The 26,683-nt window shown below is 52.5% G+C and overlaps 4 protein-coding genes across 7 annotated transcripts in view; 2 read left to right on the top strand and 2 right to left on the bottom strand.

Annotated features, from left to right (window-relative positions):
* FAM227A (family with sequence similarity 227 member A) overlaps positions 1-5,076 on the bottom strand; it is a 39,018-nt gene extending 33,942 nt beyond the window's left edge. The window contains 3 exon segments of the mRNA XM_045834774.1: positions 54-213; positions 1,477-1,568; positions 4,920-5,076. Coding sequence (XP_045690730.1) covers positions 54-213; positions 1,477-1,568; positions 4,920-5,076 — 409 coding nt within the window.
* Positions 4,971-10,663, top strand: CBY1 (chibby family member 1, beta catenin antagonist). Of its 4 annotated transcripts, none has more exons than XM_045834956.1 (6): positions 4,971-5,104; positions 6,014-6,087; positions 6,630-6,744; positions 7,736-7,841; positions 7,925-8,043; positions 9,829-10,663. In XM_045834956.1, exons 2-6 carry the CDS (start codon positions 6,023-6,025, stop codon positions 9,907-9,909), a joined length of 486 nt encoding a protein of 161 aa, XP_045690912.1. In that variant the 5' UTR covers positions 4,971-5,104; positions 6,014-6,022; the 3' UTR covers positions 9,910-10,663. The 4 variants fall into 4 exon arrangements, with proteins under 4 accessions (XP_045690912.1, XP_045690914.1, XP_045690915.1 ...); XM_045834957.1 differs by having other exon boundaries at positions 4,982-5,064; XM_045834958.1 differs by lacking the exon at positions 6,014-6,087.
* A 391-nt stretch (positions 10,664-11,054) lies between these two features.
* TOMM22 (translocase of outer mitochondrial membrane 22) lies at positions 11,055-13,046 on the top strand. Its single transcript, XM_045834942.1, has 4 exons — positions 11,055-11,201; positions 11,479-11,597; positions 12,051-12,168; positions 12,399-13,046. Exons 1-4 carry the CDS (start codon positions 11,085-11,087, stop codon positions 12,471-12,473), a joined length of 429 nt encoding a protein of 142 aa, XP_045690898.1. The 5' UTR covers positions 11,055-11,084; the 3' UTR covers positions 12,474-13,046.
* Positions 13,047-13,249: 203 nt separating this feature from the next.
* On the bottom strand, positions 13,250-26,302 carry JOSD1 (Josephin domain containing 1). The gene is made up of 5 exons (XM_045834941.1): positions 25,978-26,302; positions 24,841-25,672; positions 16,243-16,371; positions 15,912-16,106; positions 13,250-15,297 (listed from the first exon to the last, which is right to left on the bottom strand). The coding sequence occupies exons 2-5, from the start codon at positions 25,023-25,025 to the stop codon at positions 15,198-15,200; spliced, it is 609 nt and encodes a 202-aa protein (XP_045690897.1). The 5' UTR covers positions 25,026-25,672; positions 25,978-26,302; the 3' UTR covers positions 13,250-15,197.
* Between the last annotated feature and the right edge of the window lie 381 nt (positions 26,303-26,683).

Here is a 26,683-nt window from a genome sequence, read left to right as displayed (position 1 = left end):
CTCTGCGGCTGGTGCACTTGGTCTCGACCGTGAGCGGCACCACAGAAGGATACAGGGCAGGCTGCCTCCCAGACTCTTCCTCGAAGCACTCTGCATCGCGTGCCCGGAGGTGAGTGAGACGGTCAGGGGCTCGGCCACCGGCACCACGGGCATGGCGGTGATGTTGATGATTTCCATCTTCTTGAAATAAACCACTGTCCAGGGTCTCGTAAACTGACCGATGGTAGCAAGTTTTCACTTTTAAGGGCCTCCCATTTCTCACACGGATCTTGTTCTCTGTTCAGCCAGCCTCCTGGAAATCACAAAGAGCACGAACTATCTTAAGAAGCACCGCCGCGCTCCTCTGACAGGCAGGGCCGCCGGAGGCACACGCCGCACGCAACGTGGGGAGCGGAGGCTTCGGTCTGAGAAGCCCACTGTCGAGTGACCGTGGCACTCACACCTTGCCTTTCTCCCCGCTGATGCTCCCCACCCCAGCCCCAACGACACTGTTATACACTTGACCCTCAAACAGTAAGAGGATGAGGAAGGGCTGCCCCCATGTAGTGGAAAATCCACATATGACTTTTGACTCCTGAACCGAATTATGGAGTGCCTGGAAGCCTTTTCGATAGCCTACACAGCCGGCTAACACACACTTCGTAAATTATATGTATTATATACTGTATTCTTACAACAAAGTGAACTAGAAAACAGAAGATATTATTTAAAAATCATAAGGAAGAGCCCTGGCTGGTATAGCTCAGTGGATTAAGCATGGGCTGCAAGCCAAAGTGTTGCCAGTTCAATTCCCAGTCAGGGCATGTGCCTGGGTTGCTGGCCTCGTCCCCAATAGGGGGCGTGCAAGGCAACCACACATTGATGTTTCTCTCCTTCTCCCTCACTTCCCCTCTCTCTAAAAATAAATAAATAAAAATGTTTTAAAAAATCATAAAGAAGAGAAAATATTTAAAGTGCTATACCTATTGATTGAAAAAAAAAACCCCATGATAAGTTAAAGGGACAATTGTAGTTTTAAAAATAAGGAGACTCAGGCCCTGGCTGGCGTAGCTCAGTGGATTGAGCGCAGGCTGTGAACCAAAGTGTCGCAGGTTCGATTCCTAGTCAGGGCACATGCCTGGGTTGCAGGCCATGGCCCCCAGCAACCGCACATTGATGTTTCTCTCTCTCTCTCTTTCTCCCTCCCTTCCCTCTCTAAAAATAAATCAAAGAAAATCTTAAAAAAAAATAAAAACAAGGAGACTGAGATGCTGAAAAGGCTCAGGCTCCAGAGGACCCAGCAAGCGAGTCTACAAATTAGAAATAAAATCAAACCTTGTTTGCCTCTCTGAGCCTCACCCAGGAAGCCAGAGATACGGACAAGGTCCCTGAGACCGACCCCTTTCAGCTGTGATTCTCTGACTCGGGTCCATCTCCTCAGCATGAGGGGCCTGATCTACCAGAGGCTCCTGCTCCTTCTCCAGAAACTGGCCCTACCGCTACCCTGCCTCCTGGGCCTTTGCTTTGCAGCCAGGAGTTCACCACTACCACCTGTGGGTCCTCCACATCCACGACCTGGCGGCAGAAGCCTGGTTATAGTGAGGGAAAAACGTTGCCATCTGCCCTCCAGACGCTCATACAGAATGGAAGGAAAGAGAAAATGGAAGCAGAGTTTGGTGGAAAACTCAAGCAAGGGGCCCTTCCCCGCGCCTCCCTGGCTCTCCTCCTGCTCACGCCTTCGGTCCCACCCTCGTCTCCCCAGGCGTGTGTCCCACCGGCCTGCCCCACGAACTCCTTCCTGGCCCTGCCATGCTGTGCCTCACGCCTCTGTGCCTTTGCACGGGCTGCTCCCTCTCTCCAAAGCTCCGCTGGATGATGCATCTTTTGGAAGACCTTCTTCACTCGCCCCGGGTCATTAGCACCACCCTGTCCTCTGTGCAGCCCAGGGTTCCGCTTTCACCTCTCCGTCACGGCGCTTATAATACTAAAGTGGAATGATTTGCTTTTACAGCTTTCTCCATTAGGGAAGTTCCTCCTTAGGGATTCCTCCTTAGGGATTTCCACCACACTTCTTTCTAGTCCAAAGAGACTGTCCATTTCGGGCCACCTCAAGTCAGGGGGATCATGGGAAGGGCTGGCCCAGACCCAGGTCAATACTCTTTCCTCCCTCCTGCTCCTCGCCTTTAGCTAACAGGCAAGGGGGAGACGGGTGGGAGCAGGCAGGTGCATTGTAGGGCTCCTCACTTTCCTCCCACCCCCTCTCCAGCGTGACTGGCAAATTACATGTTCTCCGAGAAGCCAGGTTCAGCGTGACCCTGTCACGAAGCGTCTTGCTTCAGCTTAACATTATTACTCATGTCTAATGGGGAGAATTGAATATTATGCTTTCTTAGAGAAATGTTAAAAATACATAGTTTGTTCCCTTCTGAATGTTTCATCATACCGTTTTAGAATAAGTGTTCTCTGAAACATATTAAGTTTGTATTGTCAGCACTTAAGGAGGAACAAAGGACAGGGGAGGGGACTCAGCTGAGTGTCTACCCCGTGCCCAGCGCTGCGCTGTGCGCCGGGGGCAGGTGAGGAGAACAGTGAGAAACATCCTGCCCTCACGAAGCAGATTCCGGCAGCTGAGACTGGAACGTCCTTGTTTTAAGTCAACATATTTTAAATAAACTGACTTTTGCCCTGGCTGGCGTGGCTCAGTGGATTGAGCACCAGCCCTGGAACCCAAAAGTGGCAGGTTCGATTCCCAATCAGGGCACATGCCTGGGTTGTGGGCCAGGTCCCCAGTAGGGGGCGTGTGAGAGGCAACAGATTGATGTGTCTCTCACAAACACTGATGTTTCTCTCCCTCTCTTTCTCCCTTCCTTCCCTTCTCTGTAAAAATAAATAAAATCTTAAAAAAAAACACAAGTTGACTTGTATTCAGTTTAACCTTGGGTAACTCAATGCCTAGTGAGAGTGCCTAACACAAGCCAGCAGTCTCTTCCTCCCGGGGACAGGAGGGGGAGCTGACCAGACTTGACCCCTGCCCCGAAGGAGCTGTGTCTACTCGGGGAGGCACGATGACCAAACAATTAGATGAAGTAATCGTGAATAAATAACTCTGACCACATCTTCGAAGGGTCACACAGTGCTACAAGATGACGCAACAGTGGGCCCTGACCGAGTCAGCACGGCCAAGGCTTGAAGGAAGAGCAGGATTTAGTTAGATAAAAGGACAGGGGAGGAAGTGGAGAGAACACATGGGCAACTGTAACTGAACAACAATAAAATAATTTAAATTAAAAAAAAGGAGAGGGGAAACACCATCCAAGCAGAGGGGCGCAGGGCAGAAAGGTAGGAAAAGGCTAGACCTGTGCATCACAGCAGCCACTAAGCCACGTGTGACAGGCAAGCCCTTTGAACTGGGTCGGTGTGCGACTGAAGAGGTAACCTTTTTATTTCAATATGAAAATGAAGCAGCACCCCTGACCGGTGTGGCTCAGTGCGGGTGGAGCGTCCTCCCGCAAAGGGAAAGATGGCCGGGGCACGTACCTGGGTTGTGGCCGGCCCCCTGTTGGGGCGCGTGCCAGAGGGGATGGATGTTTCTCTCCTTCTCTTTCTCCCTGCCTTCCCCTCTCACTAAAAATAAAATACATAAGAAATTTAGAGCCCTGACTGGTGTGGCTCAGTGGATTGAGCGAGGACTGCAAACCAAGGGGTCGCTGGTTCGATTCCCAGTCAGGCCACATGCCTGGGTTGCAGGCCAGGTCCCCAGTGGGGGGCCATGTGAGAGGCAACCACACATTGTTATTTCTCTCTCTCTCTTTCTCCCTCCCTTCCCCTCTCTAAAAATAAATAAATACAATCTTTTTAAAAAATTAGAAAATGAAGCAGTACCACTTTAAATATATTAATTACACAACATTAAAATGATAATATTCGAGACACTTGGAGTTAAATATTATTCAAATTAATATCACCTGATTTGCTCTTTTTTTTTTTTTTCACTTTTAAAGATATGGCTACCAGAAAATTCTAAATGACATATGCGGCCCACATCATGTTTCCCGGCCAGCGCCGGGCTAGACCGTGCAGATTTTGGTTCTAGGACGTGGAACTCTCCCCTTCTCGATGCAGTGAGGTGTAGCTGGAAGAAAATTACACTCGGAGCCGCAGACCCATGCATGGGTGCTGCACCTCCTTGTCTGGACAGCCCGCACCCACCAGGCACCCCGAGTTTCTTCATTTATCAAATGCAACTACGAACACACTGGGTGAGGACTGCGGGAGACCTAGCGTTGACTCTGTAGAAGTTCCCTGCCCCTTGCTCACTGTGAGACCGCGAAGCGGCCCCTGAGCCTCAGTTTCCACCGCTTGTATAAACCGAAGAGAGTCGGGCGTGGGCAGGCGGGGAGGGTGGGCCACCGTTCCTCCGTCGGGCTTACCTGAGGACGCCGGCCAGGGCCGCGAACTCGGGGCCGGTTCAGTCACAGCTCCCTCAGGTGACCCTGCAAAGTTCTGCATGCGACAGCGGACGCCTGTTGCCTCCACACCCACTAGGAAGGGGTGCCCTTTGCTTTGTAGTCGCGAGGGAGGAAGAGCAGAGGGGCAAACAGGGAGAGGCCCATTTTGCTACTGTGAGTCCCGGCATTCTCCAGGCAACGCCAGGCGCGACCACCACGTCCCCCAGTCCCACAACAATGGAACCTCCGCGCGCGCCGCCAGACGCGGTTACCAAGGTGACGGCCAGTGTAAGTTAGAGAAACCAGACCCATGGATCCGGGGGGAGAGCGAGTGTAGTTCCTCGTTCTATCCTATATCAGGGGGACATGTAAATGATTCCAGAAGACAATCCCTTTGTGGAGTCCATTTAACATATCGAGGGCAGTCCTCGAGGGTTTCTGGCGCTTCCCAGAGGCTCTCGTAGTGGGCTCCGCCGCGCCTGGCACCCCCACTTTCTCGGTGGTAGAGGCCGAGGCGGGGCTGCACATGCGCGCGGCGGGCGGGCGGTGGCGTGGCCCGCGGGGACGGTGAACCCTCGGGGCTGGCTTGCGGGTGGTGTAGGCGTTTATTTGGAACCCGGTTTCTGGAACCTGTAGAGTACGTCTCCATCCCGGCGTCTCCGGAGGGCTGAAGAAGGGTAGGATGTCCGGGCGTTCCCTAGGGGACCCAGCGCCTCCCGGCAGCTGGAGCGGCCCGAGGGCGCCGGGCAGGGGGCGAAGGCAGGCTTCACCCCAAGCTGGTGACAGCCCCTGTCGAAGTGTTTTTCCTTGACTGTAAATTGGGATAGTGATTCCTCCCCTAGGTGGGCTGTGAAGGGCACGCGAGCGAACGTTTGTTCGCTGCCGTCCACTGAATCCACGAGCCGCGTTGGGGGGAGCCGGGTACCCGCGCGGCGCGTACTTGGCTGCCTCTGAACCCTGGGCGACGCGGATCCCTTTGGGAAACCGATGAAAGCCGAAGGCTCATTTTCTTGTTAGGTTAACATAAGATAGTGTAGTTGATGGCCCACTGCAAACTGGAAGCACTGTACAGTGATGCAGTGATTGTCTTCGTCGGCGCAGAGCTTTAGGCTTTGTTTTGAAGCCCAGTTCCACCACCTTCCCGCGGTTTGCTGGGGGCAAGTTACTTAGCTTCCCTGAGCCTCCGGTCCCTGATTCGTAGATGGGGACATCCCTGTGTTGCTGTGAGCATCACATGGCACGGCTTTTTATAAACACTAAAGCGCTTTAACCACCGGCGGGTCTGGTACTGTTGTTTTCCCTGATCACAAATAAAGAAGCCTGTGGCCCAGGGTCCCGCTTGTGGGGGCGGGGGAGCGCAGGGTAACGGGTGGGACCCAGATGCTCTGTTCACTTCCTTTGTGCTGAGCCTGCCAAGCCGGCTCTCCCCGGGGAGTTCCGCTAGAAAGAAGGCTGCCGAGGGGTCCTCCAGGTCCACCCAAATGTTTCAGGACCCATGCATGGGTCTCTGCCAGAGCTGTTTGTGGATGATGGGATCTGACTTAAAAGGCAGTTAGTGCAGACCCTTCCTTTTCCTCATCCGTTAGATATTGGCGATGTCAGCTCTGCCATGTTATGGGCCGCCTCCTTCCACTGGACACCTCACCTACCTACAGGACAGGTGACCTTTGATGTATACATTGAGTGAGGGGCACTGTTATCTATCTGAAAGTGAAGTATAAATACAGCTTCATTTCTTTAAAATGGAGTCTATGCCAAAGCTATTGCCTAGTGTGATTCTCGCCATTGTACGGGAGTAAGTAGAATTGCATCCTTCGCTCCAGACTATGCATCTGGTGATGTCAGCTTGTGACAAAGTTTAACACAGGCAGGACAGGTGCTTGCCTTTGTTAACAGAAACTGGAGGGCCGCACACACCTGCATCCAAATTCTAGCTCCCTTTTAGGACCTTAGTGTTTCTAAACCTTATCTGTCAAATTGGGATAACGAGAGGAGCTTACCGAGGCTGGGTGCGAGAGCCGAGATTCTCCGTGCAAAGGCTGCAGCGTACTGCCTGCCTGGCACGTGGCGAGCCCTGGACATGTGGGGGCCTCTGCCAGGGCTGTGGCGAGCCCCAGAGGATGTATGTTGCAGTGATTTTAGGGCAGTGACATACAAGTCGCTCACTCCACTGCTTGTACCCATGACTTGTTCTGCCCCCAGCACAGGGAACATCGACCTTTCCTTCGTCAGGCCGAAGATGCCTCTCTTTGGGAACACGTTCAGCCCGAAGAAGACTCCGCCTCGGAAGTCTGCCTCTCTGTCCAACCTGCATAACGTGAGTGGCAGGACGAGGGGCAGCCCGGGGTGCGTGTGGCCGAGGGGAGAGCTGGTCCCGGGTGGGGAGTGGGGTCCTCTAGAGGCACCCGAGGAGGGGGCATGCTCTTCACTCTTGCTGCTCCTGCTGACATCACTTCAACTCCTCCGTGGAAATCGCCGTCAGAGCTTGCTCGGGAACCCAGCAAGGCAGTCAGCGTCGTGGTGGTTGGCTCCGTGTACTATCCAATTTGACTTCACTTTACGCCCAAGACGTGGCCAGGAGTCGATTTCAGTCACGTCTAAGAATCAAGTCATTCCGAAAAGATGATGTTCTGCCACCATCCGTGGCCTTCAGAAGGCTCTGTCACAGCTCCCCAGGCCACTTGTCCAGGCTCCTCCAGGGCAGAGCTGGCTGCGTTCATCTCTGAACACCCAGCACTAGGCCCGACGCAGGGTGGTGCTCCGTGAGGGGCAGAAACGTCGGATGATACAGCTACTGCTAGTGGGGCATTAGCATTTGATGCTTGTCCATGGCACTCGGGGTGGGCAAACGCAGGTTTACAGTGGTTCGTATGGAAAATAATGCAATAATCCACTAAGTAATGATACAGGAATAAACTGTGTTTTGCATATTCACAATTGTAAACTTACTTTTGCTCGACCCTGCATATACCTCCACAGAAAGCAGCTGATAACTTGGGCTCATTACACTTCAAAAAAGGATTTTTCACAGTAGATGTAAAAGAATTCATTTTACGAATTTCAACATAGATAACTGTTTCAGAAAACGTCTATTATATAAAGCAGTATGTTTCATTTTTCTTACAGTTTAAAAGTGTTTGTCACACGTTACTTGATTTTCTGACTTCAGAAAGCATTGTTAAATGTGTTGGGCAATGAACAGAGGAGAGAGAGGAATTACCGGGGGCCTGTGGTTAGCAGAGGCGCTGGGACAGCAGTGTGAGGGCTGTGGCGGCCGCCTGAAGTGGCACGCAGTGTCTCGCCCGCAGTTGGATCGGTCAACCCGGGAGGTGGAGCTGGGCCTTGACTATGGAACCCCCACTATGAACCTGGCCGGACAAAACCTGAAGTTTGAAAATGGCCACTGGATAGCAGGTGTGCTGGTTTCCTGCCGTTTTGTCTAGCAGGACTGTGGGAGGAGACCCTCCTGGTAACTGCCGCCCCTGTCTTTCCACCAGAGGCAGGGATCAGTGGAGGCGTGGACCAGAGGGAGGCTCTGCGCCTCCGGAAGCGGAACCAGCAGTTGGAAGAAGAGAACAGTTTGTTGCAGATGAAAGTGGACCTCCTGCTTGACATGGTGAGGAAGGTGATGGGAGGGGCTGCCTGGGCTCCCCTTCCAAGGGAGGCTCCACCTCGAGTCGGCCCGTGCAGCTCATACCTTGTAGGTGCCCGTGTGCCCAGGGACAGTGCTTTGCATCCAAAGATACAACCGAAATCAGACATAGTCCCTGCCCTCAAGCACTCCCAGTAGAGCGGGGGATGGAGGACAAAGGTGATGACAGTTCCTCGTGGTACAGGCAGCATTCAGAGTCTGTACAGGGCCTGGTGTGAGCGCGTGAGAGAGAGAGAGCGAGAGAGAGAGAGAGAGAGAGCGAGAGCGAGAGAGAGAGACAGAGAGAGAGTCCTTCCGAGCCAGGAGGGCGCCACACAGGAGCGGGTAGTTGAGCTGAGTGCAGAACAACGAAGGGAGGAGCGGAGGCTGGGATGAAGGGAAGGAGGGCTGTCTCATGGCTGGGAGGTGTCCTGTCCCGTGCGGGCCTTCGCCTGTGCCTGGTGCAGACCTGCCCAGGAGCTCTCTGCACCAGCCTCTGTTTCCTGTGGCCAATAAATACCCAGCAGCCACGCCGGCTGGGGGGCTCGGTCGGTTGGAGCGTTGTCCCACACACCAGAAAGGCTGTGGTTCCATTCCCAGTCAGGGTGCATACCTAGTTTGGGTTTGATCTGTGGTGGGGCACGTTAAGGGAGGCAACTGATGGACGTTTCTCTCTCTCTCCCTCCCATCCCCTGTCTCTCCACCCTCTTCCTCTCTCTCTAAAATCAATAAACATGTCCTTAGTTGAGGATTAAAACGGCAACAACAACAAAGCCCAGCAGCCTGTTGGGCCCAGAGAGACACGTGAAGGCTGACTGAGAAGCAGGAGGGCGTACACTGGAGTGGTTAAGAGCGCCCGGTCTGGACTCAGACTTCCTGGCTTCCTGCCCCGCTGCACACCAGTCGTGTGGCTTTAGGCAACTTATGAGATCTGTGTGAAGAACTTAGTTTCATCAGCAATTAACTAGGCATGACAGTGGGAGTCACTAGCAGTGAGTTAATCGTACAAGTAAAGCACTCAGGATAGCAGATTGCTCGGGAAGTATGGCTCTTACTTCATAGTAAGCTGACCTCTACTTCAGAGAGTGTTGTTCTCTCTGTCCCTGTCGTGAATATCTGAAGTCCCTTGAAAGATTCCGGTGAAAGCGGCATTCTTTTTTTGAAACGTTTTTCGCCCTATGCATCATGGGAGCTACAGCTTAGAAGCAATTAATCCTTTAGCTTAGAATCACCAGTATCTCTGCCTTTTTCATCCCCTGGGGTGTGCTGCTGTTAACACAATGAGTGTCATGCAATCCTAGGTGATCAAAAACATTGATGGAGCCCTGGCTGGTGTGGCTCAGTGAATTGAGCGCTGGCCTGTGAACCAAAGATCGCCGGTTCAATTCCCAGTCAGGGCTCATGCCAGGGTTACAGGCCAGGTTCCTAGCTGGGGCTGCAACAGGCACCTGATTGATGCATCTCTCACATATCGATGTTTCTCTCCCTCTCCTTCTCCCTCCCTTCCCCTCTCTCTGAAAATAAATAAATAAAAGCTTTTTTTAAAATATATTAAGTTATTTTTAAAAAACCATGGATGGAGTGGATTGTGTTCTTCAAGTACTTGAGGTGGTTACATTCTGCCCAGTTACAAAGCGGTTCCTGTCGCAGAGGCCAGCTGGCGGTGTTAGAGGAATGCCCAGGGCCTTTCCCCAGTGCTCAGGGCTGGCCTTGAAAAACCTGAAACAGCCCAGAAATGTCCTTTCTAACAGTCTGCTGCTTTACTTTCAGTTCTCCGAGACCACTGCCGAATTCCAAATAATGAAGAAGGAATTGAATGAACTGAAGAGTGTCAACCGGAGAAGGAAGTGAAGACCTCCAGAAGCATTCCTTAGGAGAATAGGGAGAAATCTGCTAATCAGGGAGTTTTTCTTTGTTGTTTGTTTGTTGTTATTTTTTTTTTTAGCCAAACTAGTGGAGTAGGTCCTGGGAGAGAATGCCATGTAATGGGACTCTCAGTTGTGTCTCAGTTGTGATTCACAAACTTCCCTTCCAGTGTTTGGTGCAAGAAATCGCTCAGGACTTGAAAACAGATTTGCGCTTCCCGAGTGCAGCTACTGGTGCTCTGCAGGAGGCGAGTGAGGCCTATCTGGTTGGCCTTTTTGAAGACACCAACCTGTGTGCTGTCCATGGCAACCATGTAACAATTACACCAAAAAGACATCCAGCTAGCATGCCGCATACATGGAGAATGTGCTTAAAATCCACTATGATGGGAAACATTTCCTTGTTTAAAAAAAATCTCTTCCTGTTATTGGTAGTTCTGAATGTTTTCTCTCCCCCACCCCCCACGTGGACTCAAAAGGTATCTAAGTATACGATTGCAAGTGGAAAATAGGGAACAGAGGAAGTGAGAAATCAGGTGTTGGCAGTTTTTCCATTTTCATGTGTGTGTGAATTTTTAAAATATAAATGTGGGGACATAAAGCATTAACACAGGTCAAAATGTTCCAGTGAACAATTTTAGCAGTTCAACTTTATGACAATATAAATAACCCTGCTAAATTTTTCTGGATGATGCCAGCTTTGGATTTTTAAAAACAAGTAAATTTCTTATTGATGGCAACTAAGTGGTGTTTGTAGCATTTTTTATCACGGTAGATTTTATCCATTCGCTATGCTTTTCTGAGCTGTCCTACATGCAAGCACATTTTTAATGTCTTCTGGGCTGTTCCTGTAAGTTTGCTATTAAAATACATTAATCTATAATTAAAAATAAAATAAATGGGATCCATGGGAGGTGTGTTAAAAATGCAGGTTTCTGAACCCGCGAAATCCCCTAACCAGAATTACTGCAGAATTATTCCATAATTGAGAAAGTTTACCCGGTATACATTTCCACTGAAATCTCAGCTGCCTCCTGACTCCGGGCCAGAGGGCGTCACTCGCCTGCAGCGCTCGGGCCTCCGGCTCCCGGAAGGCGCTCTATCCTCCGCTCCGCGCTACACTCGCCTTCCTTCTTCCGGTTCCGGCGTCTCCTTACAGCCATGGCTGCCGCCGTTGCCGCCGCTGGCCCTGGAGCTCCACTGTCCCCAGACGAATTGCCTCCGAAGGGTGATGCCGAGAGGACTGAGGAGGAGCTGGAAGAGGAAGACGACGAGGAGGTACTGGGGCCCCGCGGGGCCGGGCGGGACGGGGAGCGGGGTTCCAGTCGGGAGCGTCCCGCCCGGGAGTGTGAGCTCCGCGTGCTGCGGGACCGGGGCAAAGGCACTTAGCGGAGCCTGGCGAGGTCGGAGCGTCTTCTCCGAGAAGCGGAGTTAGGGACTCCTCTGGGCCCAGGGTGCCCTAGCTCCGGGGTGGCGGTGGGCGGCTCGGCGTGTCCCGGCGTCGGGAGGAGGTTACCGCCGCTTCGGCCAAGACTCCGGGCCTCCTCCACCACAGCCGGATGAGACCCTGTTGGAAAGACTCTGGGGTCTGACGGAGATGTTTCCGGAGAGGATCCGGTCCGCGGCCGGAGCCACTTTTGATCTCTCCCTCTTTGTGGCTCAAAAAATGTACAGGTAAGGGACAAGGGCAAAGACGGCGGAGTGTGTCTGGGGTGCCATGAATGAACACGGGCTTTGAGGTAGCATACCTGGGTTGGGAGCCAGCCTGCCACCTAAGGTCGTTGAATGACCTTGGACTTGTGGTACCTTAATCTTTCTTAGTCTTAGTTAGCTATTCTATAAAGTGAGGATTCTTGTCGGGCAGGGGCCTTATTAGGGTCGTTTCAGAGTAGGTGAGATAATTAACGTATTCGTATCTTTGTAAGAACTCAGGAGAGTGTTAAAACTGCTCTCACTAGATATACAGCTACCAGGACTGCTGCTCGCATTTCTGGTCGGAGTATGGGGCAAGAGTTGGGTAGAATACGTTTATCAAAAACACTGGCGTACATAGCATGGGAAACTTTGTTCCTTCTTGGTGCAGTTGCCTGGTTTGCTTCACCGTAGTGCTGACACATTCTCCTGCAGGTTTTCTAGGGCAGCCTTGTGGATCGGGACAACTTCCTTCATGATCCTGGTTCTCCCTGTTGTCTTCGAGACCGAGAAGCTGCAGATGGAGCAGCAGCAGCAACTGCAGCAGCGGCAGGTGAGCCCAGGCCCTGGGCTTTTTGCCAGTGATGGAGCCACGACTTGGTTACGGCTCCCGCACCTGGCTGGACCGGCGGTTCGTGTGTGGGTAGAGGTTGGGATCTGTTCCATGTTCTCAATTGTGCTATCAGCATTGTTTTGAAGAACTTGTCTGCCCCCTTTTACGGAGGATGAAAAATGAGATCCTTGGTCTGTACAGTGCCTTACATCCTTCCTTTTCTGTTCCAGATACTTCTAGGGCCTAACACGGGGCTGTCAGGAGGAATGCCAGGGGCTCTACCTTCACTTCCTGGAAAGATCTAGATTGTTACTGCTGTAGCTGACCTGTCTTGGCAGAAGTTTGAAAATTGAATAGTGTTTGAACTCCTGATGTGTTTTTTTTTTTCTTTGAAACTTGGGTACACTGGCCTATCCAAACCTGGTTGGACTCCCTACTTGCAACTGTGTCCTCCAAGCCGTCCTGACTTACTAGTTCTGTCCTCACTCCGATACCAGAGTGCGGCAGTGCAGGTGGTTCCTCCACTCTGGCCATCCATGTCTTTTGCTAAATTGACTCCCGACCAGATCTCAGTAGCTGATGTGGGGGCCATTGGGAAGGACGTACCCCTGATCGTTACCAGCTGTTGTTTTGATGTGTACACCGTGAGAAATACAAAAGCATTATAGCTGCAGTGTAAAAGCAGCCACTGTGAATTTCCATGTATTTTGGAAAAGAAGACAGGCTGGTGGCAGCTTAAAAGCACAGGATGGGGATGGGAGGGCAGAGCGGCTTACTTCCGCTGCACATTTTGGCTGTTAGACCTGTGTGTCCATCTAAGACAGTAAGAGCCAGTGCTCACTTTTATATTTAAATATTAAAAATGATTCCAGCCCTAAGTGTTATGTGTGTACTTCTGATACATGCACACCTCGAAATCAGACCATTTCAGAAGGGCAGAGACACGAATTGCAACTGAGCACCTTGTATCTCTAGAAGACGGCTTATGGGCATGAGTGGATTCCTCCTAAAGCAGCATCACACTGTGTTTACCCTTTGTTCCTTCATGTTTGGAATTACAGAATTCAGGCAGACATGAGGCTTATGTACAGATTTTCCATTTTTAATATTTGGTTAAACAAAATACATCTTTTGTAAACAAACCCAGCACAAGGCCAACAAAAAAGGGTGGGGAATAAAAGCAAGAAAAACAAAAAGCCTAGGATTGCCCCTTACTGGGCATCAGGGTCAGGCCTGCCCCCTTCTTCAAAGGAAATGGGACTCTTTGCCCTTGGGCACCAGCATGGGTCCCTGTTTCTAAGCACCAGAATTGGATATGAACAGAGAAACCAGCCCTGAAATGTTTAAGTGTCTTTGCATATCCCATTGGCTTATGGACTCCAAGGACACGGGGATTCCTTTGAAGTGCCATTTTCACAGGTCCAAGCAGATGGGAGGAGCCCCCCCCTTTCCAGGAAATGGCTTACTATCTGTCCCCGACAGTGCCGGTGGAGCCAAGGTCCTGGTTGTGATAGTCAGCAAGCTTGGCTGTAACTTCTGGCTGGTGGTGGTTGGAATGTCATTGTGCAGGGGTAAGGTAAAGAGCTCTCTGTGGTGCCAAGCAGGTCTGATGTAGAAAATGGTACAGGAGAGACTGGTCAGTTGCTTAGATGGTGGAATGCAGTAGCTGCTTGGTGGCCTCTTACTAAGCATAGAAAACGGCCTTGTTGAAGATACGTGTGCAGAGAAAGTGCTGGTGTAAACATGCACTCCAGTCACAGTGGGGAGGAGAACGCCTCGGCTTTGTCCCAGTTGGCCTCCTCACGTCTGACATATAAGCCGCAGGCCAGCTTTGCTGCTGGAGGAGTCCGCAGCTCTCGGGCCTGCCGAGACGGTCGATCTGCAAGGGCTTGACCGGTCCTCTCTGCCTGCCCACCTGCCTTGAGGCAATGACAACCATTTTGGTGACACGCAGTGTGTGTGTGTGTGGCATGTACTCCCTCTCCTCTGTTTTCCAAAGTTACAGGAGGAAAGTGGCCTACAACTACTTAAAGAGGTATGGGGCGGCCAGTTCTCAGTTGATTTGTAAAGGAAGTCACAGAAAGATGACAAACCCAGGCAGGTCCTATAACACAATGCACATGACCACCCGACTGAGAACTCTTGTCACTACAGTGAGTCGGAGCCCAGGACTTCTGCCTCTAGCTAGCCTCCTCACAGTACTTTCCTCACCCAACTCTGCTTCCACCAGCGGAACTTGGTGTTGAAGGCAGGCTTATTTTTTTTTCCAGTTTTTGCCACTAGGAAAACTGCCCTTTTACTTATCTTGTGGCCCAGAGCCTCCTAAATGACTGTCATGGAGTGGCAGGGGCAATGCTGGAGTGAGGCAGCCAGGTCGGCCACGCCCACCTGGCTTTGGTCATGTCCTCTTAGGTGTCTAGCTCACCCTGTCACACTATGGTGCTGCAGGATTCAACCACTTGCTATGAAATAGAGAACTTTTCATTATAAAACTCCAAGGATGGCCATAAACCACCCTTAAAAACAGGGTGAGGGGTGGCAGAGAGGGCTGGAGACGGCTCGCTGCACTGCTGCTGGGGCTGTGAAGACGGTTTCCTGAGAGGCCCTCTCGCCCTGGGTCCTTCAAACCAGTCCCACGGGCTGTGCATGCACTGCATCTTCAGGCCCGCTGGCTGCTGGGAAAGGGGAGACAGAGGCAGTGTCTCCAGGCAGGCCAGAGCGGCAGTGAACTCCGGCAGAGCCTCCGCCAAGTCCTCAAGGGAAAGGGAGAAATAAGCTAACACCCACCTTTTCCCCTCCTCTCTTCAAATGAAGTAAGGGTCTTCTGCCGCTTGCTGTACACAGACAGCCCCTACCTTCCCTTCCAGGAACAAGGAACGCTGGTTGGTTCTTGTGACATTTCACACATCGGGCCTATTGCACTGTCAGATCTGAGGGGGAGACCCGCTGAGATGTTCGGGGGAGTGGCGCAGGCGGGCCCACTGCGCAGGCCACAGCGCAGCTCATCTCGGAGGGCTGGGGCGGACCTGTCACGGGTCCGCCCTCCAGCTCTGGCGGGCCTCCACCTCTTCGGGTACCACCAGCAGCAGTTCACAGTTCTTGCCTCGCAAGTGGTGTTTTAGAAATTTCCTATGGGGAAAAAGTGAAAGAAAAAAAATGCTGGTGAAACTGCAAATTCCAGTCTCGGGGCCCCGTGTTCACTGGTAACCTCATTATCTGCACCCTGGGCAACCCTAAAAAACACTCTCGTAGTGATGCGTTCTTGGAGGGTGCCCTTCCGTCTGTCCAGTTAGGTGTCCAACCCGAATTTCTGCTCTTCCTCATGTGACTGTCAAACATAGCTAGTTCTGTGACAAACAGATCCAGCCCAAAATGCTCTACAGGACTTCAATGGTTTAAAAAAAAAAAAAAGTTCCTTCATTGGTCTTGGGGAAATTTCGCCCTCTCTGGCCTGAATGTCTTCCTTCCTCTGACCTGGCAGCTCCACGGTCACCACTGGCTGAGTGTCGGTGACACTACCATGCTGGTACCACCAGACCAGAAGGCCAGCATCCCAGGGGCAGGAACTCCATAGGCCATCAAAGACTCAGGTCTTTCAAGTCTGAGACTTTATGATTCCAAGTAAGGCAGGGAGGGGTCCAGGGAGCTGGGAATTTCATTTCCTTTGCCAACGAAAGAGGAGCTCGAGTTCCCCAGCACAGCGAGGCAAGGACCCCACCCCGCACCTCGGCCACCACAGGCACCTGAGCTCGCTCTCGCCTCCAATCCACTCGGGCACCTTCAGTTTGGAGTCGAGGTTGTAGTAGGCACCGCCCACCTCTCGAACACAGATCCAGTGCTGCCGTTTGAGAGGCAGCTTCAGCGGGCCCCAGCACAGGCTGGAGGGCAGGTTCATGATGAAGCCCATGACGTGAGTGAGAGCGATGGCTCCGACGTCCCTGCGGGGCGGGGGAGCGGTGTCAGGCCCGAGGCGGCCCGCCCCTCAAGGTTCCCGGCTGTCACGCCACAGCTGCCCGCCCACCTCCTCCCTCACATCCTGCGCGCCAGTTCCCAAGTCCAGCCGGTTCGGGTTACCTGCGCTTGTCCCACCAAACCGCTTCGTAGCCTTTGGTCTGCAGTGCTGCCATAATGACGTTCACGTCATAGTTCCCGTTTCCCAGCATGCTCTTCTTGTGGGGAGTCACCATGGTGTTTGGAGACAACCTACAGACGGGAGAGGAGGGCTGAGCCCTGTGGTCAGCCTAACCCCTCCTGAGCCGGCACCACCAGAGACAGAAGCGCCCTTCACGCCGCTGTCCCCTGGAAGATCGTTTCCTCCACGGAGGTCAACTGTGACCGGCTTTCAGCAAACTCTTCTGCAGGCTGGGCTCCTACTGTCCTAGGGATTACCCCTCTTTTCATGCAAAGTAGTAACTCACCGTGATGGGGCCCATGCCTGTCATTTAGCAAGTGTGTCCACAGTGAAGTTGATGGGCACACAGTATCCACGGCACAGCCTCCTTTGTCGCATCCTGGGCCCCCTCACCTCTGCAGTCCCTGTCCTTGCTGATTTCCCCGCCCCGATACAAGCCTTTCTTTTAACAATGGGAAATAGTATTTGATATCTGCATGGGTAGTAGCTGTTACTCTTGTGTTTTTTTTTAAAGCTTAAATACTTTCTACTCAAGGCTGGCACACTTGATGATCATTCATCATTTAGCGCTCACAGGCCTACAGGGGCCCAGGCAGGCCACCTGAACGCACAGAGCGAGCTGGGGCCAGACGCGAAGCAGTAAAAGGTGGTGTTAACGGCCAATGTTAAACTGGACGCGTGACCCACGGAAAGCACTCCGAATGCGTGTGTCTGTGTATAAAACACTTAAACGATAATTTTTTAAAACCTGAAAACAGCAAGAATCCGCTGAAAAAAAATGTTGGTGCCAAACAAAACGCCACTGCAGTCCGGTTTGCTCACCCCGTGGAAGGCCACTCTTGGCCCGGCCTCTTAGCCACGCCCTCATCTCAAGGCCAGGCCAGCTCCGCAGGCATTTCCCATCCTGCATTTCGCTCTCACAGGCAGGCCAGGCCAGGGCCCGGGGACCGTGCCCCCCACCCCACAGGGGAAGGGCGGCCAGTGGGGAGGAAGGGGAGTGGGGAGTGAAAGCAGAGGCGTTCACAGGAGGCTGCTCAGCGCTGTCTCCAGAGCGAGACCTCAGGTCAGTTCTAAAAACTAAAGAAATCTTGTAAAAAGTATAAAGCTTTTCTCCATACAACAAACATGGACAATTTTTCAACATAGAACACACTCCTGCCACTGCTTAAACCCTTGAATGGCCCCCAAAGCACTGAACTACAACCTGCACGACCTCCCCGTGGCCTGCCAAGGCCTCGGGTCCTGCGGACCCCCTTAGCTTCTTTCACACACAAAGCTCTTGCTCACTGAGGGCCTTGGTACCCACCCACGGTGGCCACCGTCTGGAATCCTCTTTCCCCTAGGTTGCTACTTGGCCTGCTCCTTATTATTCGAGTCCCAAGTATTACTGCCTTGGAGGCCTCCTCTGACCATCCAACCGTAGGTTTCTCCCAGTCGCTTCCTTCAGTTGCATTCCAGCCCTCGTCACTACCGGACACGTCTTCCCAGTCGTGTTTTTCCGCACCAGAGGGACCGCAGGGGCCGCCTCCGTCCTGTCGATGCTACATCACCAGGGCCCGAAGGGCGCCTGGCACAGGACAGGTGCTTAGGGAATGCTGCGGAAATGTTCTCCGTGTTTATTTTGTTGTCTCTCTCTCTTCCTGAAAATAGCAGTGGGCCCTTAAAGTGAGAAGAGCTTACGTGCATGTCCTCAGAGCTAGCAAAGATATCTGAAGACACTAAGTTCCAATTTGCAGCCAAAACATGTGTTCCCTGTAACAACTACCATTTATTGAAAACGTCTGTGCCAAGCCCATGACAGGCTTTCATGTGCATCTAATTTAATCCTCATAATAAGCCTATGAATTATTTCCATTTTATAGGTTTAAAAAAAAACTGAAGTTTGCATGATTTGTCCCTGACCACTTATCTTTCTTTTTTCATATTCTTTTTAAGATTTTATTTATTTATTTTTAGAGAGAGGGAAAGGGGGAGAGAAACATCAATTGGTTGCCTTTTGCACGCCCCAAACGGAATCAGGCTGCAACCCAGGCATGTGCCCCAACTGGGAATCGAACCAGCGACCTTCTGGGTTGCAGGCTGGCGCTCAATCCACTGAGCCACACAAGTCAGAGCTGATCACTTATCTTTCAAGTGACAGTGCTGGGATTCGAACTCAAACCTGTTAGAATCCAGCGCCATGCCTGCCTTACAGCAAGGATCCACGATCGGAACGGCAGTGTGGTGGGGCGATGAGAACAGGCCAGCGGAGCCCCTGGGGCTGGGCTGCAATGTGGTGCAACCGCATGAAGGCTTCAGTGGGTTCTCAGGCACTCGGATTAGGTGTGGAAGCGCATGAAAGCAAGCCCAGCCCAGCTCAGCCCAGCCCAGGCTCCTGGCCCCTCGCCACCTTTCCCCGTGACTTCCAGTGCAGTCTCCAGCCAGCAGGTTCATGAAGGGGCCAACAAAGAAACTGCGGGGTCTCCCTCCTCTTTCACCACCTAAGTCCCTACCAGGCTCGAACCCTACGGCTGCGCTTTCCCACATGCGCTCCCAGAGAAAACATTCAACACGATGGGGCTGCGTGAATCGAGGAAACAGGTTTCTGCAAGAATGCCTAGAACCCCTGACGCAGTGACAGTCACTGGGGTCCTCCGGGTCCATGGGTGCTGCATGAGCGGTCTCCGGTTAATCCCTCCACCATCTTTCATCAGGTCCTCCACCTCCTCCCACTGCCTTGAGCGTTAAGGAGATGGGGAACATCTTTCAGTTCCCAAACATGTTTGACCACACACACACTTTTTTGGAGGCGTGTCCTGCAAGGATCTCTTCTGACATCTTCTCGTTTGCATGTCCCTTCCTGTCTGCTCTCCCTCTCTCCCCTACCTGGAGGCTCCTCACCCCACACCTGGACACTCTGTATTTTTTTCCATTACCATTACCTATTCCTCTTATACCCTCTTCCATTTCCACTCCCCGCCCCCCCCCATCACCACACCCGTTGTCCCTGAGTCCTTTTTCTTTTTTGCTCGATCCCTCCACTCCCTAACCCCACACACCCCAGAGCTGTCAGCCTGCTCCCTGAGCCTGTCTCTTTCCACACCTGGACTTTTAAACAGGGTCCTGAATTGACCTCCTTGCTTTCAAACTCTTCCTCCTCCAAGTCACCTACGTGTTCCTGCCACACTCACCAAGGCGTCATTTCACTCTCTTACATAAGAAATGCCAGTGGAGCCCTAGTGGGTGTGGCTCAGTGGACTGAGCGCCGGCCTGCGAACTGAAAGGTCACTGGTTCAATTCCTGGTCAGGGCACATGCCTGGGTTGTGGATGAGGTCCCTATTTGGGGGTGCGTGAGAGGCAACAGATTGTTTCTCTCACACACTGATGTTCCTCTCCCTCTTTCTCCCTCCCATTCCCTCTTTCTGAAATTAAAAAAGGGCCCTGGCTGGCATAGTTCAGTGGATTGAGTGCGGGCTGCGAACCAAAGCGTTGCAGGTTCGATTCCCAGTCAGGGCACATACCTGGGTTGCAGGCCATGACCCCCAGCAACCGCACATTGATGTTTCTCTCTCTCTCTCTTTCTCCCTCCCTCCCCTCTCTAAAAATAAATAAATAAAGTCTTTTCAAAAAAATTAAAAAAAAAAAAAGAAACACAAAAAGAAAAAGGAATGCCAACAGAGCCAACTGCCTGGTCGGCCAAATCCAGCCCTGCCCGGCCTGCTGTTTCCTGCTCGTCGGGCTTCAGGCACCCCAACACTGGGGCCGTGAGGCCCCCTGCTCCTTCGTCCGCTTCCTGTCCCAGGTCAAACCCTATTGCTTCTCCAGGCTCAGCCTCACGCACCGCCTCCTCCATAGAATCTTGTCTGGCTCCTTTGCAGCAGAAAAGGAGGGGGGCTGCGAGGGCATGTATCTGAGTTCACGCCCGGCAGCATCAGCACTGTGAGATTTAATCCCCATGCCACCAGTTTATCTGTAAAAATGGGAATAAGTCCCATTTCACAGGTCCACTGGAGAACTCAGTTATTTCACACGTGCACGAACAAACAGGAAATGGCCCTCCCACCCTGTATCCCTCTGTATCCCTCACGGATGGGCACTGGTGGCTGAGTGGGCATCTGCTGGTCAAACCGGTCAACACGGGGCAGGCGAGAATGGCCTCCCTCTGATTCCGGAGTGCTCATCTGAGGAAGTGGGGTCCACCAGTGTGCCCACTGCCAACAGTAATTAGTGCCCATGGTACCAGCTACTTTGATCAGCCTTACCACTTAGTCCTCCCAACAACCTTGAGATGGAGACTGACCCCAGAGTGGAAATACGGAGACTAGGGGCAGAGGGGTGACAGTGAGCTGCCCGGTCACCTACAGCTAGGGAGTGGCAGAGCCAGGCTGCAACCTCCTAACTCTGAGCAGAGCCAAGGCCACGCTGAACAGCCTCCTGGACACTGCAACGCACTGGTCCCACAGAATTCCCCAGGATCCTGTTCTGTTCCAACGGACGGTTTTCTTGAGATTCCTTGGCAAACTCCTGTTCGGGACTGACTCTCTTAATGAATTCACTGGAACTTCTGGACCCCTAAGCAGGCTTCTCGCTGTTGTCACAGCCAGAGGTTACAGCCGTGAGACGTGAAGGACCTGCAGGTGACAGATGGGCCCCAGTCCAGGGCTAACACCCCAGTTAAGTTCCAGGTCCCCTCTTGTGGTTGCTGCTGCATCTGGCTCTGCCGGTGACCTCAGATGTCGATGAGAGCAGATGTGGAGACACTCATCCATACGCCTTTCTCCTCTCATTCCTTCCCTTTTTATCAGGTCCGAAGAGGTGTGACATTAGGAACTACGGCTCAGAACTCTCTGATGTCCGTAAATCACTGAAGTGCGTACAGAGCACAGATCCCAGGGCCAGGCGCAGAGTGCCCTGGAGATGCCGGCTGTGCGAGTGATGGCGTCTGTCCTGCCCTGGCAGAGACACGTCAAATCTCTACAGGTTAACCTTCAACGACGCCTTTTCTCAACTTATAACCACATGCCTTTGAATGTGGCTCCTGTCACCTGCTCGGGGCCCTTTAACAGGGAGGCAGGAGGACTTCCCCTCTGTGGCAGAGGATGCTGGTTGTGTACTAATCTCTGTCCCTTCCACCGCGCTTGAGATCCCCCCCCAACCAGTACCAAGCTAGTTTTCATCTATTTAGATTTTAATAGCTATTTTATTGGGGAAGGGAACACATACCTAGCTACAAGAACACCTGAGCACTGGAAAATTGAGACAAATGTAGTGAAAGTGTTTGAGACCCAAGGATTTGCAAAACAACCTTGCAAAGATGCTACCACATCATCGTTAACTTCTAAGTTCTTTCTTTTTCAATGTATAGACGCAGATGTCAAAATGTCTGAGATGAAATATCCCTATCTACACACATGTGCAGTGATGCCACCTGTCCTACTTCTAACCTTTTCTCCAACTTCATGTGTGGAAAACTGACCCTCTTCCAACCTCTTTTCGCCATCGCGGGGAACACTACCATCGCCTCCAAAGCCTGGACTGAGCCTGCCACACCTCTGAGTCCTCGCTTTCCCTTCCCCGCGCTGCTGCCAAGCCGCGAGCTCAGTTCTCCCTAAGTCCCCGCTCGCCTCCATTCCCAACATGAGTCACCTCGAGCGCACGGCTGCACTGCAGCTCCACCCTGCTTTGTGTTTCTCTTTTATCTGGCTCAAGTTCAGCTGCCAGGATGAATTTCCTCTCCACAAATGGCATTAATAAAAATTTTCCTCATTTCTACCATTCATCAGCACATCTTCAAAAACCACAGAACTTTAGACCGTAGGATTTAAAATGGTCCAGTTGAAGCTGCCATCGTGACTGTCCTTTCCGTTAGGACCCAGAGACCGTCTTCTCCTTTTAGCCTGTCCTAAATCCCCCGGCTCTAACTTCACATGAATCTGTCCTCGAGGCCTGGCCAACGCGTATGTACTTCTCAGCCACTGGGTCCTTGCTCCCCCACCCCCCCATGGTGCCTGGCACACTGCAGGTGGCCAGTGAATGCTTGCTTAAAGAACATTTTCTGTTTCACCTCTTCCCCTTTGCTTTTCCTCTGATCCCTTTCAAGCTTCTTTTTGTGTCTTTGTTTCTATTCATCCCCACAGCATCCCTCCATACAAAATACTGAATATAGGATTCTGACCTGGGAATGGAGACAGGGTGTACTCCCTTTGTGCACTGGTTTGCTGTGCCTTTAAGGTGGACCTTTACATTGTGCTGGTAGGGAAGTGGGCAGTGTAGTACCACCTGCTAAGGCTTTAAAAGCCAGGAATGGAACGCTGGTTCCAGGTGAGTGTTCAGCAAATATTTAACATTCTTTCCCTGAGGGGAAGCACAGCCGAAAGAGCCCCCTCTGTAATTCACAGCTGCCAACCACGGCCCGCATCTCCGGACCCAGACCCAACTCACCAGCGGGGTGAGCAGCTACTGGCAACACAACTGTTATGACATACCTTTCTGATAATCAGAAAGCGACAGGGTAGTTAGGGGGACAGGCCCCCGAGTCACAAAGCTGGGGTCCAAATCCTGCCATTGATGGCTCTGTCTACTCTCTGCACCGTGATTTCCTCGTTTGGAAAAATGAGAAACATGTAACAGACTCTACCTCATGAGATCAGTGTGAGGAATGAGTTAACACAAAGAAACCGTGCTTTGCACAGAGTGTTCACTTGTGTTTGTCATCATCGTCGTGTTAGATCAGGGGCCAAATTTACAGTTGCAAAAAACTTATCAAGGAACACACAAAATCTTGACTGTTGAAATTTACTGGCAAGTGAAACTGGGCAAATTGCTTAAACAGAATCCTAAGGTTTTTGCAAGATTGCTACACATTACCTTGTTGCAAGATTGCTACACATTACCAAGTACCAAGCACATTCAAGTCCTCTCCTTGCTAGTCTTCCGTTAGGAAATAAACTGAAAATATTCAATTTGGAAGAAATGTTCCTGGCTGGTCAAAAGGAAGCAGTCTAATGGATGGGCCTCCTTTCTGCTCCTTTCAGTTACAGGACGGGGTGACATGAGGCAAATTATCTCACCTGCCAGGGCCCCAATTCCTGAAGAGTTAATTCCATTTGCCAGATAATGGGCATAATGCAAATGATACATCCGCCCTGCTGAGGCATAACTATGGTTATTCTTGGCAGTGAAAAATAATTACCTCATTATAACTTTGTCAGTACTCTGGGATTAACATTCTTTTAAGAGAGGACTATGTTTCTTTCAGGGTAAACGGTCCGCACCTATGGCTTCCCAAATCACCCCGAGGAGGCTGCTTCTGGTTGTAACTCAGGTCCTTCGGGGGCAGTGACTTCACCTCTGGGTGAAGGGAGTCAGAAAAGGGTCTTCTGGAACTGCCAAGGGGCACTACTTGAAGAACTCTAGAGCTTTCTCTGCACTCGACAACCAAGCAGGCCTAGTACTTCCTGGCTGGAGGAGTCCCACAGGCTCACTGCCAAAGCTGCTACGGGCTGCAGACGTGCCGATGTGACTTGGTGATCTGAGAGAAATTATCTCACCTGCCAGGGCTCCATTTCCTGAAGAGAATTAGTTCCCGCAGAATTAATTTCTCAAACCACTGAAACAAGAATTTTAAGTGTCGCAGGTTCGATTCCCAGTCAGGGTACATGCCTGGGTTGCATGCCATGACCCCCAGCAACCACACATTGATGTCTGTCTGTCCGTCTGCCTGTCTCTCTCTCTCCCCCTCCTCCCTTCCCTCTCTAAAAATAAATAAATAAGTAAAATCTTTAAAAAAAGAAAAGAGAAAGAAAAAAGAATTTTAGAACATCAAAGCAGAGAGAAAAAGACCGGACTTCCATCAACCTGCCAGGCAGCACTCGGCGAGGTGGGGAAGAAAGGGAATCTAGAATGAAGCAGAAAAGGGAGGGGACCAAGAGTCCGCTTCCCAACATGGCTTTGCTACTTCGAAGCTCTCAGGACTAATTTCCTGAGCTTCCTGCCTGTGTCTCTGCCAGTACAATGGAGACAGTGCAGCACGCTGGGAGGCTACACGAGACAATGTATGAAACGCGCCAAGGCCACCATCCCACCTCCGATGTCAGGTGACTGGGTGTGCACTTATCTTGCCCCTCGTTCCCTCCTGGGCCACAAAGTCCTTGAGGGCGCTACAGCATAGTGGTCAACAGCATAGTGGTCAACAGCACGGACACAAGCCTGAATTCAAACTTGGCTCCATTGCTTGCTATGTTACTTGGGAGTGTTACTGAACTTCTCTGAGCCCTGTCTTTATCCTTTAATGGAAGTAACAACACGTATTCCATGGGAACACTCCAAATCCTGTGGACACGCCACCACCGAGGCTCTTGGCACTGCGCCTCACCCATAGTCAGTGCTCAATAAACGGTAGAGAATATCCTTCCAACTCTGTGTCCCTTATACCTGCTCATAACATCACCTAGCTGATACTACCTGTTGGTTTGCAGGTGTACGGAACTGAGACGTCGCCCCCACCCACAGAAATTCAGATATAGCAGAAAGTATCGAGAAGCCAAGAGGGGCCCCGTACCTCTGGAAAATCTCCTGCAGTGTTTCCCGGGTGAACGCACCACTGTCCTGGAAGACGTTGTTGAGGGCATGCAGGGCACACAGCTCCCTGCGCTGTTTCTCGTGGTAGATTTGTGCGGGAGCCGCCTGGGGCAGCTCCAGCGATTCAGATTTGGCCTTGTCTCCTTTCCATGGCACGCAACTCATGTTTTTCGTTTGAGGTTCCAGAGAGGGCTAAAAACACCCCACCCTTCCCTCCAGAGGAAGAATGTGACCTTCTCAGTCTTTGCAGGATTCCTGAGGTCCACCTTATTTTCTGGCGTCCATGATTTATGCTTTGTCACGGGGAAAAAAGATTGGAATCAAAAGGAAAAACAATCCATCTCTTCTTTAAAAAAAAAAAAAACTTTTGGATTAGGGTATTGCGCCACCACTGTCAAAGTGCAGATTTTGACAAAAATCATGTAAAATCTAAAACCTTGCTCCCTTTTCCCACCCTCCCCGCCCACCCCCCTCCAAAAACAAAAATCACTATTTTCTTGCTATATTTTCCTCTCTGCAAAAGCCAGCCAGGCCTCAATGCAGGAGGACCAAACGGAATCGGTCACATCGCTCCTTTTCTTCCATTTCTTTCGAACCACAACGCCACTGACTCAGGAGACAAGGCCTAGGTGGTGGATAAAACGGATAGTTCAAGCAGCTAGCGAGGTCCGACCAGCGTGGGATCACAGGTAGCGCTGGGGCCTCCCAGGCGGCTCTCCATCCCCTCGGGTGCGGTGGGGCCCAGCAGGGAGCGGACCGAGGTGGGTACAGCTCCCTCGGAAAGCGTGGACTCTCACCTTCTCGCCGCGGCCCTGCGGGGGAGACGACCCCGGTCAGCTCTGGCGGTCAGACGGGCCACCGCAAAAAACCAGGCTGGCCGGGGAAGTGGCGCTGCGAGTACGGCCCCAGCCCGAGGGACGATCCAACGATGCGAAGGGCAGACTCGCGAGGTGTGGGGCCGAACAATTCGCCTCGCCCTCGAGGGCCCACCCGTCTCGCCGCCCCCACTCAAACCTCCCCGCCGGTCACGTGAGTGCAAGCCGGAGAGCCCTCCCGTCGCTCCCCTAAACCCGGCCCCTGCGGCGACCCGCGCCCGCGCCCCGGATCACCCCCTTACCGCGGCAGGGTGCCACCTGGAGATGTGGGCCACCACCTGGGCCGTGCTCGACCGAGCGCGCGCACCTGAGCCCGACGTCAGCGGCCCTCGCCCAGCGCGTGCTCCGGAAACGCCCTCCAGCACCGCCCGGGCTCCCGCCCCGCCGCGGCGTCACGTCTGAGGTCAGCCTGACGTCAACGGCGCCGGCTTTGGGGGCCTCGGCTGCCGCGTGTCTGCTGGTTGGGTCCCGGTAGCTTTGGGTGCGGGCCAGAGGGCCTCCGCGTGCCCGGCTGCGGAGCCCGGCGGCGAGCGCCAGTGGAGACGGTGCCCGGCTTGTCCGCTCTGCTCCTCCCTAGGTTGCGCAGGGCGGGGCGGCCAGCGGGAGTCCCGCCTCCCCGCCCGCCACTCCCATCCCCGCCCCTTCTCCGGGCGTCGCCGCCGTTCCGGGCGGGGACCCGGCCTGCGGCTGCAGTTAGCGGCCCTCCCCACCCTGCCCCTTGCACTGGGCTGGGCTACTCCACCAGCTGAGGGCTTTCGCCAACCCGGACCAGCCGCTCCTGCGCTCACCGCTTCTCGTTAGTCTAGCGTGCCGTTCAGCAGCTGATTTCAAAGCACCTGGCTGACTCGGTCGGGTGCAAGGTCTCTTGGTTAGTGGGCCCGACCGCTCCGCGCTGTCCCGGAGCACTGAGGTTGAGTCACTTTTCAAGTAGGGTGAAGAGCCCTATTT

The sequence above is a fragment of the Phyllostomus hastatus genome, unplaced genomic scaffold, assembly GCF_019186645.2.
Source record: "Phyllostomus hastatus isolate PE091 unplaced genomic scaffold, TTU_PhHast_1.1 phas_contig_198, whole genome shotgun sequence".
Taxonomy (NCBI): Eukaryota; Metazoa; Chordata; class Mammalia; order Chiroptera; family Phyllostomidae; genus Phyllostomus; species Phyllostomus hastatus.
The sequence above is the reverse complement of the archived record's forward strand: the minus strand, read 5'-3'. Positions and strand labels throughout refer to the sequence as shown.

Excerpts from the sequence above, each read along its gene's own strand:
- CBY1 (XM_045834956.1), top strand. The coding sequence starts at position 6,023 with ATGTCAGCTCTGCCATGTTATGGGCCGCCTCCTTCCACTGGACACCTC. Across the intron at positions 6,088-6,629 it reads CTCACCTACCTACAGGACAG|CACAGGGAACATCGACCTTT; the intron begins GTGACCTTTGAT and ends TTCTGCCCCCAG. Across the intron at positions 7,842-7,924 it reads AAATGGCCACTGGATAGCAG|AGGCAGGGATCAGTGGAGGC; the intron begins GTGTGCTGGTTT and ends TCTTTCCACCAG.
- TOMM22 (XM_045834942.1), top strand. The coding sequence starts at position 11,085 with ATGGCTGCCGCCGTTGCCGCCGCTGGCCCTGGAGCTCCACTGTCCCCA. Across the intron at positions 11,598-12,050 it reads GTGGCTCAAAAAATGTACAG|GTTTTCTAGGGCAGCCTTGT; the intron begins GTAAGGGACAAG and ends ATTCTCCTGCAG. Across the intron at positions 12,169-12,398 it reads AGCAACTGCAGCAGCGGCAG|ATACTTCTAGGGCCTAACAC; the intron begins GTGAGCCCAGGC and ends TTTCTGTTCCAG.
- JOSD1 (XM_045834941.1), bottom strand. The coding sequence starts at position 25,025 with ATGAGTTGCGTGCCATGGAAAGGAGACAAGGCCAAATCTGAATCGCTG. Across the intron at positions 16,107-16,242 it reads GTTTGGTGGGACAAGCGCAG|GGACGTCGGAGCCATCGCTC; the intron begins GTAACCCGAACC and ends CCCGCCCCGCAG. Across the intron at positions 15,298-15,911 it reads GGAGGCGAGAGCGAGCTCAG|GAAATTTCTAAAACACCACT; the intron begins GTGCCTGTGGTG and ends TTTTCCCCATAG.